The 17,324-nt window shown below is 39.9% G+C and overlaps 1 protein-coding gene across 8 annotated transcripts in view; it reads right to left on the reverse strand.

Moving 5' to 3' along the window:
• POT1 (protection of telomeres 1) overlaps positions 1 to 17,324 on the reverse strand; it is a 102,659-nt gene that overhangs the window by 4,461 nt on the left and 80,874 nt on the right. For all 8 annotated transcript variants that reach the window (XM_064142371.1, XM_064142370.1, XM_064142374.1 and 5 more), the window contains 8 exons: positions 16,191 to 16,351; positions 14,486 to 14,574; positions 13,607 to 13,651; positions 12,717 to 12,873; positions 3,709 to 3,914; positions 2,707 to 2,842; positions 1,699 to 1,793; positions 145 to 236 (listed from right to left, as the gene is read on the reverse strand). In XM_064142371.1, the coding sequence (XP_063998441.1) occupies positions 145 to 236; positions 1,699 to 1,793; positions 2,707 to 2,842; positions 3,709 to 3,914; positions 12,717 to 12,873; positions 13,607 to 13,651; positions 14,486 to 14,574; positions 16,191 to 16,351 (981 nt within the window). The remainder of the gene's footprint in view (positions 1 to 144; positions 237 to 1,698; positions 1,794 to 2,706; positions 2,843 to 3,708; positions 3,915 to 12,716; positions 12,874 to 13,606; positions 13,652 to 14,485; positions 14,575 to 16,190; positions 16,352 to 17,324) is intronic.

Consider the following 17,324-nt stretch of genomic DNA (forward strand, 5'->3'; position numbering starts at 1 on the left):
CTGTGGTATTTTATTGAAAATTTGCATTTTGTGCAAGAGTATTATGTATTACAGAGAGAGAGTATTAATGACATTACAGTGCTCATAACTGTCCTGGCAAAACACTGCAGGTAACATAGTCCAGTTTTACCTAGTTTTACTTACATAATCAAAAAGGTACACATTTAGTGGTCCTGTTGCATCAACCAGTGTAAACCTCATAATAAAAACATACTGGAGCAGCTCAATACCTAAAACTGAAAGAAAAAAAAACAATTGTCTGCTTCTTAGAGTGAATATGCAACACAAATCATAACAATTCAAGATGACAATATCCATCCTTCAATAGTAACTGACTTTATCTACTGTCATTAGAAGTAAAAATTAACAGGCAAAAAATCTGAGACCCTAATATCAAAATGCATTTTGGTATTTTCAGATAAAAATGCAGAAAGATTTTAAGTAAAATAAATGCTAATACTTGCATAGATTTCAGATCCTACCTTTGTAGGATCTTTCCTCTCCTTTTATCCATGAAACATGAAAGGAGATTTGGTCTTAATTCAATGATAATAAGATAGCATTCCACTTAGGAAAATACCTTTTGAGTAAAAAAAAAATATGTTCCCCATGATACAGGAAAAGCTGCCAACCAAGGTGTTACTCAGAGAAACTTTGCTGGCAGGTCTGAAATATTCCAGCATAAGTAAATGACTACAGTAATTCTGTCCCTGGCAGTGGTAACTTTTATGCTACAAACATAAAACTGTTTTCAATATACTAAGGTACTGCAACTCTGATTCAGTACTTTCTGGGTACGTCTACTTAAACTGCCTAAGCACTTTATGTTCAATTGATGTGATATATCTGCAGGTCATCATTTAGCCTGAAAATTCAAATGATGTAAGAATAACATACATGAAATAGCTTAAATGCCAGAGAGCACTAAATGTCAATTTTAAGTGTGGTAACACTAGTAGTTATGTGTTAATTTACATGCATTTAATAAAATATAATTATGATAGTTTGTTTCAGAGAACCATTGTACTGCTCAAATAGTGGGGGTTTTAAAATTTTTACAAAGTCTTTACCAAGCTTAAATATTGCTGGATATTCCAACTTAATATGTTAGAACATGAACTGATATACATGAAAATATTCTTATCGTTCATGTGTCGTAGGTTCCGTTTTACCTACAGCATTTGTAGTTAAGAAATACATTAAATAACACAAGAAACAAAGCATGAAACATACACATGTTATGGTGTAATTCCTTTCATTTCAATATTACATTTTGCAGGCTCTCTGGAAAATGTTTAGCTTTGAGAAGGCTTATAGGAGATAAAAGTGTAATTTGTACTAGTCATTAAATAAGACTGTTGTCTTTAGTTCAAATCAGAAGAACTGATTTGACTTTGTCTTTATTCTAAAGACAAGGCAGGGCTGCAAGCATGTACACAGTTTAAAAATGGCAGATACCACCAAAATTTTGTTACATCTGTACTGTGTAGGTGTTACTAGTAATACCTACAGTAGCAGCAACTGTTCAACATATAAAGTCCTTTAATTCATACTGTAGTAGTTTAAAAATTAAATGTTATTTCAACTAGTAAAAAGGTGAATACATTTTACAGCTTTATACAGGAATCAAGCTATTCCATACCAAACCTTCAGAATCAAGGCACAAAATTATTTCAGGACAGTATCATGTCAGCTGACCTTTTGCTATTTCACTTGGTTCCCATGATGGTTGTTGTACTGCTGCAAGGGAACTTAGACTCTTGATAGGCTTTGGAGTTGAACATTGCTTGCACCTAGCATTTAAGACAAGATATTGTGACAAATCAAACACAGACTGATTTATACCAGAAGCTGTCTGCACAGGACAATAAAATATTCTTATGTCCTTAGTCAGTGTGAGTGCAAATTTCTCTTGTTGTTTAAAACAACTATTTTACCAGACATGCAGCCTTAAAGCACATCAAAACAGAAAGCAGGAAAAATGTACATCAAGACTGAGAGAGTTTGAATTGATCAGGGTGGAGAATGCTACAGGGAGAACTTTTTGTGGCCTTTCAATATATAAAAAAAGATTCTAAGAAAGACAAGTTTTTATAATGGTCTGTAGTGATATGACAAGGGGCAATGGTTTTAAACTCAGCAAGGTTAGATTTAGATTGTACACAGAAGGAAGAAATCCCTTATGAAAGGGTGGCAAGATACTGAAATGGGTTGCTCAGAGAAGCTGTAGGTGCCCCATTCCTGAAAGCGTTCAAAGTCAGGTTGGATGAGACTTTGGGCAATCTGATCTTTAAAGGGGTCTTCTAGTTCAAACCATTCTGTGATTTTAAGTTCACTACATTGCTACATATAAATTCATACGTCACTGCTAAAAAAAAATTTATATGTCACTACTTTGTTCTTCAGCAATACAAACACTTCATATACTGTCCTACTCACACAATACAGGCAAGACTGAACTAAGGGTGCTGTGTAATTAAAGGTGTCAGCTTTACAGAGCAAGACAAAGATCAACTGCAGTTGAGCCACTTGATATGATGTAGTAGTATGGCATTTCATCACTGATGTCATAACCACTGATCATGCTATTTATTTTACATCAAAGAATTTTCAGTTACATTATCCCCAGAGCACTGCAGTTTGAATTACTGAAGAAAATATCTGTTACTGCACCTACTAAAATATCAATAAATACTTTTAACTTACCCATAATATTTTACATTCCCTTGTAAAAGAAAAGGAACTGAAAGATCTAATAATTGCAGACCATGTTCTGCAGACCTCACAGGAATAACACATTTAAATCTTTTTGCAAGCTTCCACATTTCTTTTAATGTTCCGCCTATCAAAAACAGAAAAATGTGGGGGTTTTATCAGCAGTATATGGAAAAGTAGCTGTTCAATTATGTCTGACATGAGGTGAGAAAACCACCAAACTTCATGCTACTAATTGAGGCCATGCTAGGAACACAGTGTAAATTTAACATATTACAACTGGAACCCTGAGATTCTCTAATTCCGGTGGCAGGAAAAGTTCTTTCAAATTTATTACAAATCACAGGAAAATGTGTCTTCAGTCTCTGCAGTATGGACTGCAGAACCAATTTTGGAATCTTCCTGAAATTTCATCAATTCAGTGGAAGTGTGGTAGCACACAAAGAACATGAAAAACAATGAAAAACCTTCCTTGCCAAATTGCTTTGTTTAATATTCAGTGACTATTTCTCTTCTCTGAGGAAATATGATAAAAAACAAATAAGGCTCACACTGCAAGAAGCCCTATTAATATGAAACAACACTGACATCCAGAGGCTGACAAACTTAATTGTAGGCTTGCATTATTAAAAGCTTTCCAAAAGTTCTCCAAATCAGTAATAAAAGTGTGTTGTTTTTTTTCTGAAGATTCAGTGAGTTTTTGAATCTGAACACAGATAAAAATAAAAGCACATTCATTTGTTAATTTTAACAGAACCAACAGCAGCCTTATTGGTAGAGTTTTAAAACAGACCTTGTAAGACCTTCACAGGTGATTTTTTTTCTAGTTTGCACAACAGTAACTTAAAATTACAGCTGAGTTTTTCTTTTCTTTAAAGATGCCTTTATGATCATTACTACTTACACTGAATGCAATTTCAACATATCTTGCCTTCATACTCAAAGTAAACACTGTGTCTTAAGAAGTGGTGTAGTATTTACAATTTATCTTACCTTCTATCATAACTAAAGTATCTTTAGGCTGTTGAAGCAGTTCATCATGCCTTACAAAATGAATAACTATTTTCCTTCGCTTCTGGTCTTGTGTAGTCCACACTACAGAATCATACCAGGATGTATTGTGGAATACTGTGTTTGGGGCAGCAACAGCAGAGCCTTGTAAACAGAAGTCAAATTCATCACCAATAGGGACTTCTTGCCTAAAATGATTTAAAAAATGAGTAAGTTAATTCTAACAGCTTCTCCTTAATCTAGCAATAAAGATAAGAGTACTCTGAAAAAACGGCCAGACAAATTTTAACAAGATAATTAATTTCCAAGTTAATAAACATACTAAATAATATCATCTTAACTAGAACTAGAGGCAGCTTAGTAGCTTCATCCACACATCTGTAAATTCATGTAAAAACAAATATATTAGCTTTATGTGATTTCAGTTGGGCATTAAGGGGGCCACACAGCTGCACACCACTTCAGTAAAGTGAAAAGACTGTATTAACTCACATAATTTCAAATTCTATGTTCTAGTATGTTTTATGGTGAAAAAAACAGGGAAGGAGCAGAATAGCTTCTTCACAGTACAGCATGTACTGTAAAGGGGGAAGCTGAAACTCTGCAGCAGTTTCTTTTCTGTCCCGCTAGAGGGCACCATTCGTGCATTTGCAGTTGTCACCCACGGACAACCATACAGGTCATTCAAATTATACCTGCTGATATTACCAGTAACGGGCAAAAAGCGAGTGTCAGCACAGAAAATGAAAAATGTATTAGAATGTTTTTCCCTAAGCAAGACAGACCTGCTGGCTTCAGGGGAAATATGAACTGTGACAAACAGGACAATGAAAAAAAGGGCCAAAGTCACTGCCAAGCTTAAGATTGGAGTTAAACTAAAAATACCATCAAATCCTGCAGATCATTCTGATGATTTCAGTTAAACCCATGACACTGCAGCAGGATGGTGACAGCTGTAGTAGTAGCAATAGTAAATATGCTAAGACTCACAAATCTTTCTGGTTAAAAGTCTGCCCTCTGGCAAAGAGAGAGAAGGTAGCAAGCAGTATGTAAACCAGTAAGAAACAAAAAAAGAAATGAAGACATAAACAAGTCAAGAATACATAAAAAGGCCATAGTAGTCATGGAAAATCGTGGGATAATGCTAATGTTCACATGGAAGAAACAAAATTGTATCAATTGTGTCTGCTTATCACTACACAGAGTTGACAAGTATGTCAAAAAGTGACAAAAGTGGCAAAGATAGTTGGCAGTTATCTACTTTTTTTCTCAGCAACAAAGATCATGTACTTTTATGTTGTGAAGATGAAGCACTTCCTTTTACGTTAGCAACCAAAGGAATGTTAAAACAACATCTGATAACGATCAATACTGTTAAAGCTGAAAGCGTGCTACTTTGTATCTAAAAGCTGTAAGAGAAGGATCATAGGGGTCTTCTCTCAGTGATTGTTCGTTGTGGCCGTTTGAGCTGATCCTCTAGCTCAGACATAGGGGAAAGATGAACATTCCAGGGATAGGCCACATAATGGCAACAATAGATAAATTAATATAATTTCATTGGAGCATCAAGAGCTTAATGTCTAGAAGCACAGCTTGTTCTTCCCCCTTCTCCCGCTGGCTTCTGCTGCTTCAAGCTTCACCTATCTTCCCCGGCTGCTGTTTCGGCTTTTTGGCTACTGCTGCTTCTGCTACTTCGCTGCCACTTGACCCCTCCCCCATCTCCCTTAAGGTTATTGCATTGTTTTTTTTTTTCCTTCCTTCTCTAGTTATTATCTCTCTTTACATTGTTATACTATAAGAAATACAATTTCATCTTTCCCTGACTTTCAAAAAAGGGGTCTGTGTTGTGGTGAATTTATTTCTCCCCGGGGGAGGGATCAGCCCAAACCCGGGACATTAATTTTGGTGCTTTTCCAAACGTGGGGCACGATCTTGGGGGTTTTTTGGTTTTTTTTTTCCCTTTTGATTGATAATCAGAATGAGAACATCAGGGAAAAATGAAGTTGTTTGATATATTCTGGCCTATTATTGCCTCAATTATGACTCTACCGGTTCAGCAGTGTTTTACAGCTATGGTGCAGTACCAAGTGTGTTCATTCTTTGTTAAGATGGTCTGGGACTCGGTAAAAGCTGTGCTAACGAAGGTTGGAGATGTTGTTAGGAATGTTTTAGGGTTTAGGAATGTCATTGAGGCTGTGCCATATGTTACATTGGTGTCAGAGACTAGGAGTTATTTGGAAGAGATGAGCTACCCAGTAGCCTGCCTAATATGTGTGAACTTGATGTTTTTGGCTGCTATTGTAGGTCTGGTTGTAGTGTGGAAACGAGAGAGATGCAGGAACAAACAGGCTGTAAGTGAGGTTTTTACTTTTTGTCCGGAGGCAACAGCAGGGAGCTAAGGGTTAAAGAAACAGTCTACGACCGAAGCGGGGGAGGGAGGGCCATGGCACCGGGCAGACGGACTGCTCGCAGAGCAGCGAAATGTCCTGCCTCGGAACCTTTGAGAGGAGGAAAAATTGTTGGACATGGCCCGTACCCCACTGACCCTGAAGCATGGAGGCAGGAAACAATCTGGTTCCCATTCGTACCAAATAGAATGGAGGAAAGTAAACACAGCAGTGACGGAACCCCTGCGGAGGTGCAGTCACAAAGGGCTGCGGCGGCGGCGCCGGATCTGGCTGCAGACGGTATGGGCTATGGCAAAATCCCTCGGACAGATAAAGTTGAGGAACTGGTTTGTGGAAAATGCGGCTCGAACATTTTGATCTGTAGGAGGGTCGCTTTTGCTGAGGCAAAGACTCTTTCGCCTGCAACCAGGGGACCGGAAGTGGTACCAGGGGGTGTGGCGGGGTCCTCGGAGGCCGAGTCCACTAATGCCATTGAGCCTGCTAATGCCACTGCTCCTGCCTTACCCCGTTTGTCTCTGCTGAGCCGGCTGCTGTTGCTGCTGTGGGGAAGGGTCCTTCTGCCTCAGCCTCAGCTCCACTACCACGTGAGGAACAGAGTCAGGCAGACAAACAAAATTCAGATGATTCAGTGAAAGGCACCTCCCAGAGTGAGACACAGCTTACTTTAGATAAGGTCTCCCTTGCTCCGGTTAAAACAAGGAGAAAAATGGCAGCTAGCCTTGGGGGTCAAGATAGCTCAGATGACGATGGGGATAAACCAGAGCAGGGTAAGCAAAGGGAAGAGGATCCAGGAGAAGGTACATCGGCTGGTGTGAAGGCCAGTACCCTTGTGGGCACAAGGAGTGGAAAGGCTAAAGCAAAGGGAAAATATACTCAGGAGACGGATGATAGTGATGATGAGGAGGGAGCCCCGTTGCCAAGGAAGGAGGTCAGGCATATTAGGCAAGACTATGCCCGAAAAGAGCGAGAACTGCTGACGAGTTGGCTGAACAGATGCTGGGATGGAGGCATGGACACCACAGAAATAAACCCTCTGACAGTATTCTCGAGAGACAATGGCATAGATAAGCACTTAGGACATCTCGGTGGCAACTCTAACCTCTGGTCATGCGTATTGACAGCTGTGGTACTGCGGTACCCTAACAGGGATGATTTACCCTGGGGACCCTTACGCTGGAATACAATTGAACAGGGGGTTCACTGCTTGAGAGAGATGGCCATAAGAGAGCTAATCTATGGAGATTATACAAGGGAGGACCCTGAGGAGATACCTATGAGCCGAGCCCTCCTAAAGAAACTTATTCAGCTCGCCCCCTCTAATTATGCCCATACACTGGCAAGTAAAATGGTGGAGAAAGATGATGCAACAACTACTATGACTGGGTGAATTCACTGATCAAATGAGGCAAATGGAGGATAGCCTTACGGTTAATGCTATGGTGTCAGCCATAAATACTATGACTGAAGAGATTAAAGATAGCATGAAACAACTCAAGGAGGAATTTAAAACCTCCCTATCCCAGTTGGCAAAGGACAGTGAACTTTCTTCCTCACCCTCAGAGTGGGTACATGTCTCGGCCATCAGGAATAGGCATCCTCCTAGAAGACCAATTCAGCCTAACTCACTAAAAAATAGACAACAGTCACGTGGGTCTCTTTGGTTAATCTTACGTGACCAGTTTGGTGAAAGCAGGGATAAATGGGATGGAAAACCTACCTCACTTCTCCTAAAAAGAGTGAGTTACAGAGTGAGAAGCCTAAAAGAGTAGTTGCCTCAGTTTCCCCACATGACTCAGATGGTTCTGGCGATGATTCAACTAACACCATTAAACACTGTGCCAATTGCACTTGTAATGGCCAACATTAGGGGGGCCCTGCCTCTTACCAGGCAGAGGCCAGGGACCAGGAAGACAACAGGATATACTGGAATGTATATGTTAAATGGCTTGGTACTTTGAAAATTCAGAAATATATGGCTCTAGTGGACACGGGTGCACAATGCACATTGATGCCTTCAAACAAGGTTAGAGGCAGAGATGAGTTTGACTGGGAGTGATTGGCGAAGGCATGCCATTGTAACGGGTCCAAATGCACCTTGCATCTTGGGAATTGACTTTCTGAGAGAAGGGCGCTTTAAGGATCCCAAGGGTTTTAAGTGGACCTTTGGGATAGCAACTGTAGAAGCTGTTGGAGATAAACTGAAGTTGTCTGCTAGGCCTGAGCTCTCAGATGAGTCTGCAGTTGTTGGGCAGCATAATGTAGAGGATGTGAAGTTGCCAGTTGCCACTCAAATTGTACACCACAGGCAATATAGATCAAACCGTGATTCTTTGGTGCCCATACATGATCTGATTCGTCATCTGGAGCGCCAGGACGTCATTAAAAAAACCCATTCACCTTTCAATAGTCCCATATGGCCTGTGCGAAAGGCAAATGGAGAATGGCGACTTACAATTGATTTCCGCGGCCTAAATGAAGTGACTCCGCCCATGAGTTCTGCTGTGCCAGACATGTTAGAACTCCAGTATGAGCTGGAATCCAAGGATGCCAAATGGTATGCAACCATAGATGTTGCTAATGCTTTCTTTTCTATTCCAATAGCAGAAGAATGCAAGCCCCAATTTGCTTTCACTTGGAGGGGGATTCAGTATACATTCAACTGTTTGCCCCAGGGGTGGAAGCACAGCTTGACAATCTGTCATGCAGTGATCCATGATGCATTGGAGAAAGGTGGAGCTCCAGAGCATCTGCAGTTCATTGATGACATCACTGTCTGGGGGAACACAGCACAAGAAGTTTTTGAGAAAGGTAACAAAATAATTGACATTCTGCTGAAGGCAGGTTTTGCCATAAAGCAAGACAAGGTGAAGGGACCTGCTAGAGAGATTCAGTTCTTGGGAATTCGTTGGCAAGATGGTCTCCATCACATTCCAATGGATATGATAAATAAAGTTTCTTCCATGGCAAATCCCACAAATAAGAAGGACACATTGTCCTTCTTGGGAATAGTTGGATTTTGGAGGCTGCACATCCCTGGGTACAGCCAAATTGTAAAACCTTTATATGATGTAACTTGAAAGAGGAACAACTTTCAGTGGGGACCTGAACAACAAGCAGCCTTTGATCAGATAAAACAGGAAATAGTTCATGCAATGGGTTTGGGGCCTGTTCAAACTGGTCCAGACATTAAGAACATTCTGTATACGGCTGCGAGTGATAATGGTCCAACCTGGTGCCTATGGCAGAGAGCCCCAGGAGAAACACGTGGTCGACAACTTGGTTTCTGGAGTAGAGGATATAGAGGGTCAGAAGTAAATAATACACCAACGGAGAAAGAGAGCCTTGCTGCTTATGAAGGTGTAAAAGCTGCTTCAGAAGTAATAGGAACAGACTCTCAGCTTCTTTTGGCTCCCAGATTGCCAGTTTTGAACGGGATATTTAAGGGAAAGTGGTCATTACCACATCACGCAACTGATGTTACCTGGTCTAAGTGGATGGCTCTCATAACACAGCGAGCACGTATGGGGAGTCTTGAACGACCTGGCATAGTGGAGATGATCACCAACTGGCCAGAAGGCACAAACTGTATAAATCCTCCAGAGGAGCAAGTAAATTGGGCTGAGGAAGCTCCTCCTTACAGTGATTTGTCTGAAGAAGAAAGGAACTATGCTCTATTTACTGATGGTTCCTGTCACCTTGTTGGAAGCAAGCGAAAATGGAGAGCTGCAGTTTGGAGCCCTATACGAGCAGTGGCTGAAGCAGAAGCTGGAGAAGGTGAGTGGAGCCAGCTTGCAGAGGTAAAAGCTATCCAACTTGCTCTTGATATGTCTGAGTGTGAGAATTGGCCCATGCTTTACCTCTATACTGATTCGTGGATAGTGGCCAATGCCTTATGGGGTTGGCTAAAGGACTGGAAAAGAAAGAATTGGCAATGGAAAGGAAAGCCAGTTTGGGCTGCTGACTTATGGCAGGACATTGCTACCCGTCTAGAGAAAATCCCTGTAAGAGTACGACACATAGATGCTCACATGCCCAAAAGTAAAGCTACTGAGGAACATCAGCACAACCATCAGGCAGATTTGGCTGCCAAGGTGTTTCAAACCGATGTGAATTGTGATGTGGATTTGGATTGGGAACACCGAGGTGAACTGTTCTTAGCCCGGTGGGCCCATGATTCCTCAGGACTTCAAGGCAGAGATGCTACCTACCAATGGGCACAGGATAGAGCAATCAACATCTCCATGGACGCTATAACACAAGTTATACTTGACTGTGATATTTGTGCTGCTATTAAACAAGCCAAGCGTCTGAAGCCCTTGTGGTATGGTGAGTGATGGGCAAAGTACAAATACGGTAGAAGCGTGGCAGATTGATTACATCACTCTACCTCGTTCTCAGACTGGAAAGCAATATGTGCTGACCATGGTAGAAGCAAGCACCGGATGGCTGGAAACCTATCCAGTTTCCCATGCGACTGCACGTAACACCATTTTGGGCTTGGAAAGACAAATCCTGTGGTGACATGGCGCTCCACAGAGAATTGAATCAGATAATGGTACCCACTTTAAAAATAATCTCATAAAATCTTGGGCCAAAGATTGAGTGGATCTATCACATTCCCTATTATGCACCCGCCTCAGGCAAAATTGAACGCTACAATGGCTTGCTGAAAACAACTTTAATGGCAATGGGGGGAGGAACCTTAAAGAACTGGGAGAAACATCTAGCCCAAGCCACTTGGGTAGTGAATAATAGAGGTTCCACCAACCGAGCTGGCCCAGCTCATTCAGAGGTCTTACAAAAGGTAGAAGGTGACAGGGTTCCTGTCATTCATGAAAAGAATTTGTTGGGCAAGTCTGTTTGGGTATTCTCCCCTTCGGGGGAGGCTACACCTGTCCGAGGGGTGGTTTCTGCTGAAGGACCTGTTCATACATATTGGATTATGCAGAAAAACAGTGAAATACAATGTGTGCCACAAAAGAATCTGACATTGGCACAAAGAATGTAGATATGTTGTTATGAGTTCTCTTGCGGGTGATTGTGGTGCCCAAAAGCCACGAAGAGCCTACTATCCATGAGCATGAGCCCTGAGAGTGCCAAGAGTCCTGCTCTATTCCACTCATTGAAGAAAACATCTGACTGCTCTAGAAAAAAACATTGAGCTAGCCGACGCCTGAGACAGACGGAAATGGGAAGATGAATGACCGAAAATTGACGAAAGATGCTTGAAGCCTGGAAAATGACCATCTACGATACTGATGTTATCCTTAGTTACATAGAATGACTTGATGTTGCAATGGTAAATTATATTAAAGGGGTGGATTGTGGCCGTTTGAGCTGATCCTCTAGCTCAGACATAGGGGAAAGATGAACATTCCAGGGATAGGCCACATAAATGGCAACAATAGATAAATTAATATAATTTCATTGGAGCATCAAGAGCTTAATGTCTAGAAGCACAGCTTGTTCTTCCCCCTTCTCCCGCTGGCTTCTGCTGCTTCAAGCTTCACCTATCTTCCCCAGCTGCTGTTTTGGCTACTGCTGCTTCTGCTGCTTCGCCACCGCTTGACCCCTCTCCCATCTCCCTTAAGGTTATAGTATTGTGGTTTTTTTTCTTCCTTCTCTAGTTATTATCTCTCTTTACATTTTTATACTTATACTATTAGAAATACAATTTCATCTTTCCCTGACTTTCAAAAAAAGGGGTCTGTGTTGTGGTGAGTTTATTTCTCCCCGGGGGAGGGATCAGCCCAAACCCGGGACATTCGTCTAAAAATATTGATTGAGAAAAAAAATTAAATGGGTAGGAGAATGTTAATGTGCTATCCCTTAAAGAAAGCAATCCTTTACATCAATAACAATAAAGACATTTGCTTCAGACTGATGCTAGGCTAATGTAGGCAAAAGAAAAGTGATACAAGATTCAGATGAAAATGCATAGCACTGTAATGCATGACACTCAGTAGTTTCATCAAAACCAAGCAATTTCAAACAAACTTTCTTTAAGATCAATATATACCAGACGTGGTGATTATCTGAGTATTATTTGATAAAATGACGAGTGGCATTAAAGGAGAAATAACAATGACAAAATGGTCAGTGAGCTAACTTGGGTCAGAAAAAAGGTAAGAACACTAAAGCACTAAAGTGAATGGTGTTTCCTTGATACTTTCTGATCCAGAAAAAATGCTCTTCTCTGAAAACTACATTTTGAACAAAGACATTTTACTCATTCATTTTGGAAACTATCAGGTGCATTTGTGTGTCCTATTTAGAAAATGCAATACAGAAACAGGTGCTTAAATGCAACTCTGGTGTGGGAAAAATGTACTACTGCTCAATTTGGAAACAAAGAAAAACTACTGTTTTGAAAACACCCAAAGTATTCTGTAAACAGAATTCATCTGATGATTTTAAAGTTTTCTACCTATTACCAGTGCATTTCAAATTTTTGTCAAAAATTAAATCCATTTACATTCAGATCATTTTCCATAAAAATGAGGGTGAAAATAAATTAAAAATCTAGGCATCCCAGTACAAACAGTACAACTCCTAATTACTTTCATTGTGTGAAAAACTTACAAAGAGTTGCATTTGGAACAATGAAGTTTAACGGACTGATAGAGCTTCTGGGGTTTGTAAGTTCTCAGCTTTGCTCTAACGCGATACTGTTGAGGAGCTGTGCTGCTCAGAATTGTTTTCAGGTGTGTGTTCTTCAAATCTTGATGATCTGTTAATACTGCAAAACAACAAGAACAGGGAAAAAAAGCCATGCATACTTATTAACTACCATAATATCTGAAATGTGGGAAATGGTCATTGCAGGTATGTATTTTCCCTCAATTCCCCGTTTCTTTTCTATTCTCATTTCTAGCCTCAATTTTATCAATGTAACAGGTCACTACAGTTTTTAAGATAAATCACAACAACCTGTGGGATCATGGAATATCTCAGGTACAGAAATTCAACATATAGAAAAAATGAAATTAGAATATATAGAATCATAGAATCAACCAACCTGGTTGGAAGAGACCTCTGAGATCATCCAGTCCAACCTAGCATCCAGCCCTATCCAGTCAACTAGACTATGGCATTAAATGCCTCATCCTTTTCTTGAACACCTCCAGGGATGGTTACTCCACCACCTCCCTGGGCAGTCCATTCCAATGGCAAATCACTCTCTCTGTCAAGAGCTTCCTCCTAACATCCAGCCTGTACTTCCCCTGGCACAACTTGAGACTGTGTCCCCTTGTTCTATTGCTGTATATGTATAAAATGCAGTACATATATAAATGCAGTATATAAATACACTGCATTAAAAATGTAACAAAACTAGTGTAGTATACTTATACTTACACTCTTAGAATAGCTCTTCTTACAACAAATAAGATATATTTCAACCTCTGCACTGATTCCTCAAAAATAATTTTGTTCTTTAGCAAAATTCACCCCTAGGTCAAAATGTTTCTTACCTGTAACAGGTAATTGCTGACATCTCTGTAAGTGTGATTCAAGATCTAAAAATCAAGAATAATTTCCTAATTATATTCCCTTCTTTTCTTTATCATGTGGACACAGAAAAGCAGAGAGACAGGCAGACAGATATACACATAAAACCAAAAGCTGAGCAAGGGAAAATGTAAAACACAGCAAAGGAAAAATCAAAGTGAGCAGGATACAAACAATAGATATCAAATGTTAACACACCTGAGGAGAAATCAGTGTCTATTTTAAACAGCAGTGCTCACCAAAATGAGCACATTTCATATATATGCTATACATGACAGTGCTGACAGACTATATTCATTTGCCAGTATTCTTTATGGATATGGAAATGCACACATTATTCTAAAAATAATATGGGCTGTTTTCTGCCTCCTCTGAACAACCTCTGCCACATACAGTGCAGTAAATATGTGCAAATTTCTTTCTATATTTGCTGCCTAGACATGAAGTATTTATTTATTCTTGATTTTTGAACCCTTAAAGAAATAGCCTATGTATGTTAATAACATCTACACAACATATGTTTTTGAAAGCTGGAAGCAAAGACGCAGGCTATGTCCAATTAGCTTTACAATTTAGTTCCTTCTTAGTTATTCTAATTAAGAATATCATGTGTGTTTAATAGTTTATTCACTATCTACTATGAAAGTATTCTTCCATGTCTATGAAAAGTTTCTGCTATGACACAGATAGTTAATGTAACATCAGTCTAATAAACCAGAAAAGTCCTCTAAGGTTTTGTATGTGAAAGTAACGTTATACACTTAGAGAAGCAGTAACCATGACTTTATCTTGACCTTATACACCTTAGAACAAAGAGCAAATTAGCTTCCAATTGCTTGTACCTGTGACATTGTTAGAAGTGCACTCCGCCTCCAGTGAAGACATGCTTTCCATATCCTGGCTGTATGACAGACCCAGAGAGCCTAAGAATCTAAAAGAAACAATTAAATACATTATAACCTAGAAAAGTATTTTACATACAAATATATACACAGACACATTATATGAGACTATACATACACTCAGATGAAATCTGTTTACCAATACACAAATAACATGCAGACATGCATTTTCCATCAAGAATATAAAACTCAGCTGAGTCAGAAGTTGAATGAGTATGCATCAATGACGAAGATGAGACACTTCTTTCCAAATCACTTCTAGAACTTTAAACACAATTTAGTGCCAAATGAAATTTGTATTGAAAAAGAATTCCTGATAAAGGAACGCGGACTTTGGTAACTTACTTTCCTAAGGTGAAAGAGAGTTTATGAACTTTAAAAGAAGGGGTAGGCAACTCAGTAGAACTAAAAGGATGTCATGAATTTATGCAGGAAGAAAAGGAACATTAGCAAGTTCAATCACAACTTTCTTTGGCTACTACCTTAAATATAATAAAAAATAGTATTTCTATAAATACATTAATAACAAAAGCAGGACTAAGGAAAGACTCCCTTATTTATTGGATGTGGAGAGAAACATAGTGACAAAGGATAAGGAAAAGGATGAGTTACTTAATGTCTCAGTCTTTAGTAGTAAAACCAGTTGTCCTCTGAGTGCCCAGCCCCCACATCTGGATAACAAGGCCAAGAAACAAAACTGAAGCTTTCATAACCCAAAAGGAAATGATTAGTGACCTGCTACACAATCTAAGGGACTGAATAGGATCCAATCAAGTGTACTGAATGAGCTGGCACAAGTGCTCAGCAACCCATTTTCCATCATTTATTAGCAGCCCTGGCTAACCAGGGAGTACACATTTGACTGAAGTTAACTGAGACCCCACCTGGAGTACTGCATCCAGTTCTGGAGCCCCTATTACAAAAGGGGTGTGGACATGCTGGAGTGTGTCCAGAGAAGGGCCACAAGGATGATCAGAGGGCTGAAGCACCTCTCCTATGAGGACAGACTGAAAGAGTTTGGGCTGTTCAGTCTGGAGAAGAGGAGGCTCCAAGGTGACTTTCTTGTGGCCTTCCAGTATCTGACGGGGACCTACATAAAAGCTGGGGAGGGTCTTTTCAGGATATCAGGTAGTGACAGGACTAGAGCAAATGGAGCAAAGCTGGAGGTGGGAAGATTCAGAGTGGGGGTGAGGAGGAAATTCTTCAGCATGAGACTGGTGAGAGCCTAGAATGAGGCCTCATCCCTGGAAGTTTTTAAGGCCAGGCTAGATGAGGATCTGGCCAGCCTGATCTAGGGTAGGGTGTCCCTGCCCATGGCAGGGTGGTTGGAACTTGATGATCCTTGTGGTCCCTTCCAACCCTGACTGATTCTATGATTCTATGAAATATTATATCCATCTACAAAATGGCAGGGGTCAGTATTGGGTCCAGTCCTGTTCCCCAGTCTTTCCTCATAAGGCAGTGCTTCAATCCTTTAATCATCCTTGTAGCCCTCCTTTGGACTCTCTCATGTAGAGTCCTGTCCCTTGTGAACTGGCAAGCCCAGAACATGTTCTTAAACATATTTATAATTCTAAACTGTACAGCTGTTACCCTATAGTTTTCCAGAATAATGCAGGAAGAGAACTCTACATACAAAACTTACTCTTTTAGTTCCTTAACTTCTGGGTTACTTTCTGGCAAGACTCCTATTCCTCGACCGTAACAGGTACCACCATGAAGATGAAATTCTATATGTGATCCATCTTCATTGTCAGCACTTCCTTGTTTTGCATGAATACTGTAAATTCTCAGAAAGCTTCCAATCTTAAAGAAGAAAAAAAAATGGTAACAGAAAGTTAGCTATTTACTTGGAAAATTCCAAGTCTCATGAAGCCTCTTCTCTGTTTTCAGTGAATCACAAATTTGCTGAAGTTGTCAAGGACCTATTAGGTTTGCCTATTTCAACCCCAGTGCCCAAAGCAGAGTCAACTACAGCATGTTTATTAAGGCTGTCAGCAGACAGATTTTAAGTATTTTCAAAGATGGAGACCCCAAAACCTCTCTGGGTCACCTGTGTGTTTTGGTTTATCAGACAACATTACCGTCAGGAAAGGTTTATCCAGAACCAGCATAGGCCTTCTTGCTAAATCTGAGTCTCAAGCATACTTCAGAAGACAGATCAAATCAGCCAATATATTCATCTCCCAATGGCACAATTTATTTTATGTATTCACAGCCCTCCAGAGACTGACATGCTATCATTTGGCCATGTATGATCAGACTCAGTAAGTGACCTCATGTCCATCATCAGCGATGGCATATTATCTCTCTATGCATACATGCAAACACACCTGCTTACCCAAATTTCTTTAGCATATCTTAATCTTACCAAGTAATACTTTTTCACCATCAGGACAAATGCCAACACATTAAGGATTCTGGCACACTTCCTGACTGGTAACATTTTCTCCTCAGGAACATAGAGAACATGCTTCCTTCTTGGTTAGAATTATTGTGTATCCTCTGAAACAGTTTCTCTGAAACAGTTTTGACAAGTTATACATACAGACTTAAGCTAACTTATACAAATATTTGATAAGAAGTAGTTATGGAGTGCAGTGTATTCAGCACATCTCTGTAACTGCCTTTGCTTCAAAATACCACTCCTATTATCTCTCCCTTTCAAAAAATCACAAACAAACAAAAAAAACCCCCAACAACAAAGCCAAACCCAAGTTTGTAAAGATAGATAATCAGGTGACTTAATTGTATAGATTATTTCCCTTTAATGTGTTTT

This window comes from Pogoniulus pusillus, chromosome 4, assembly GCF_015220805.1.
Source record: "Pogoniulus pusillus isolate bPogPus1 chromosome 4, bPogPus1.pri, whole genome shotgun sequence".
Lineage (NCBI taxonomy): Eukaryota > Metazoa > Chordata > Aves > Piciformes > Lybiidae > Pogoniulus > Pogoniulus pusillus.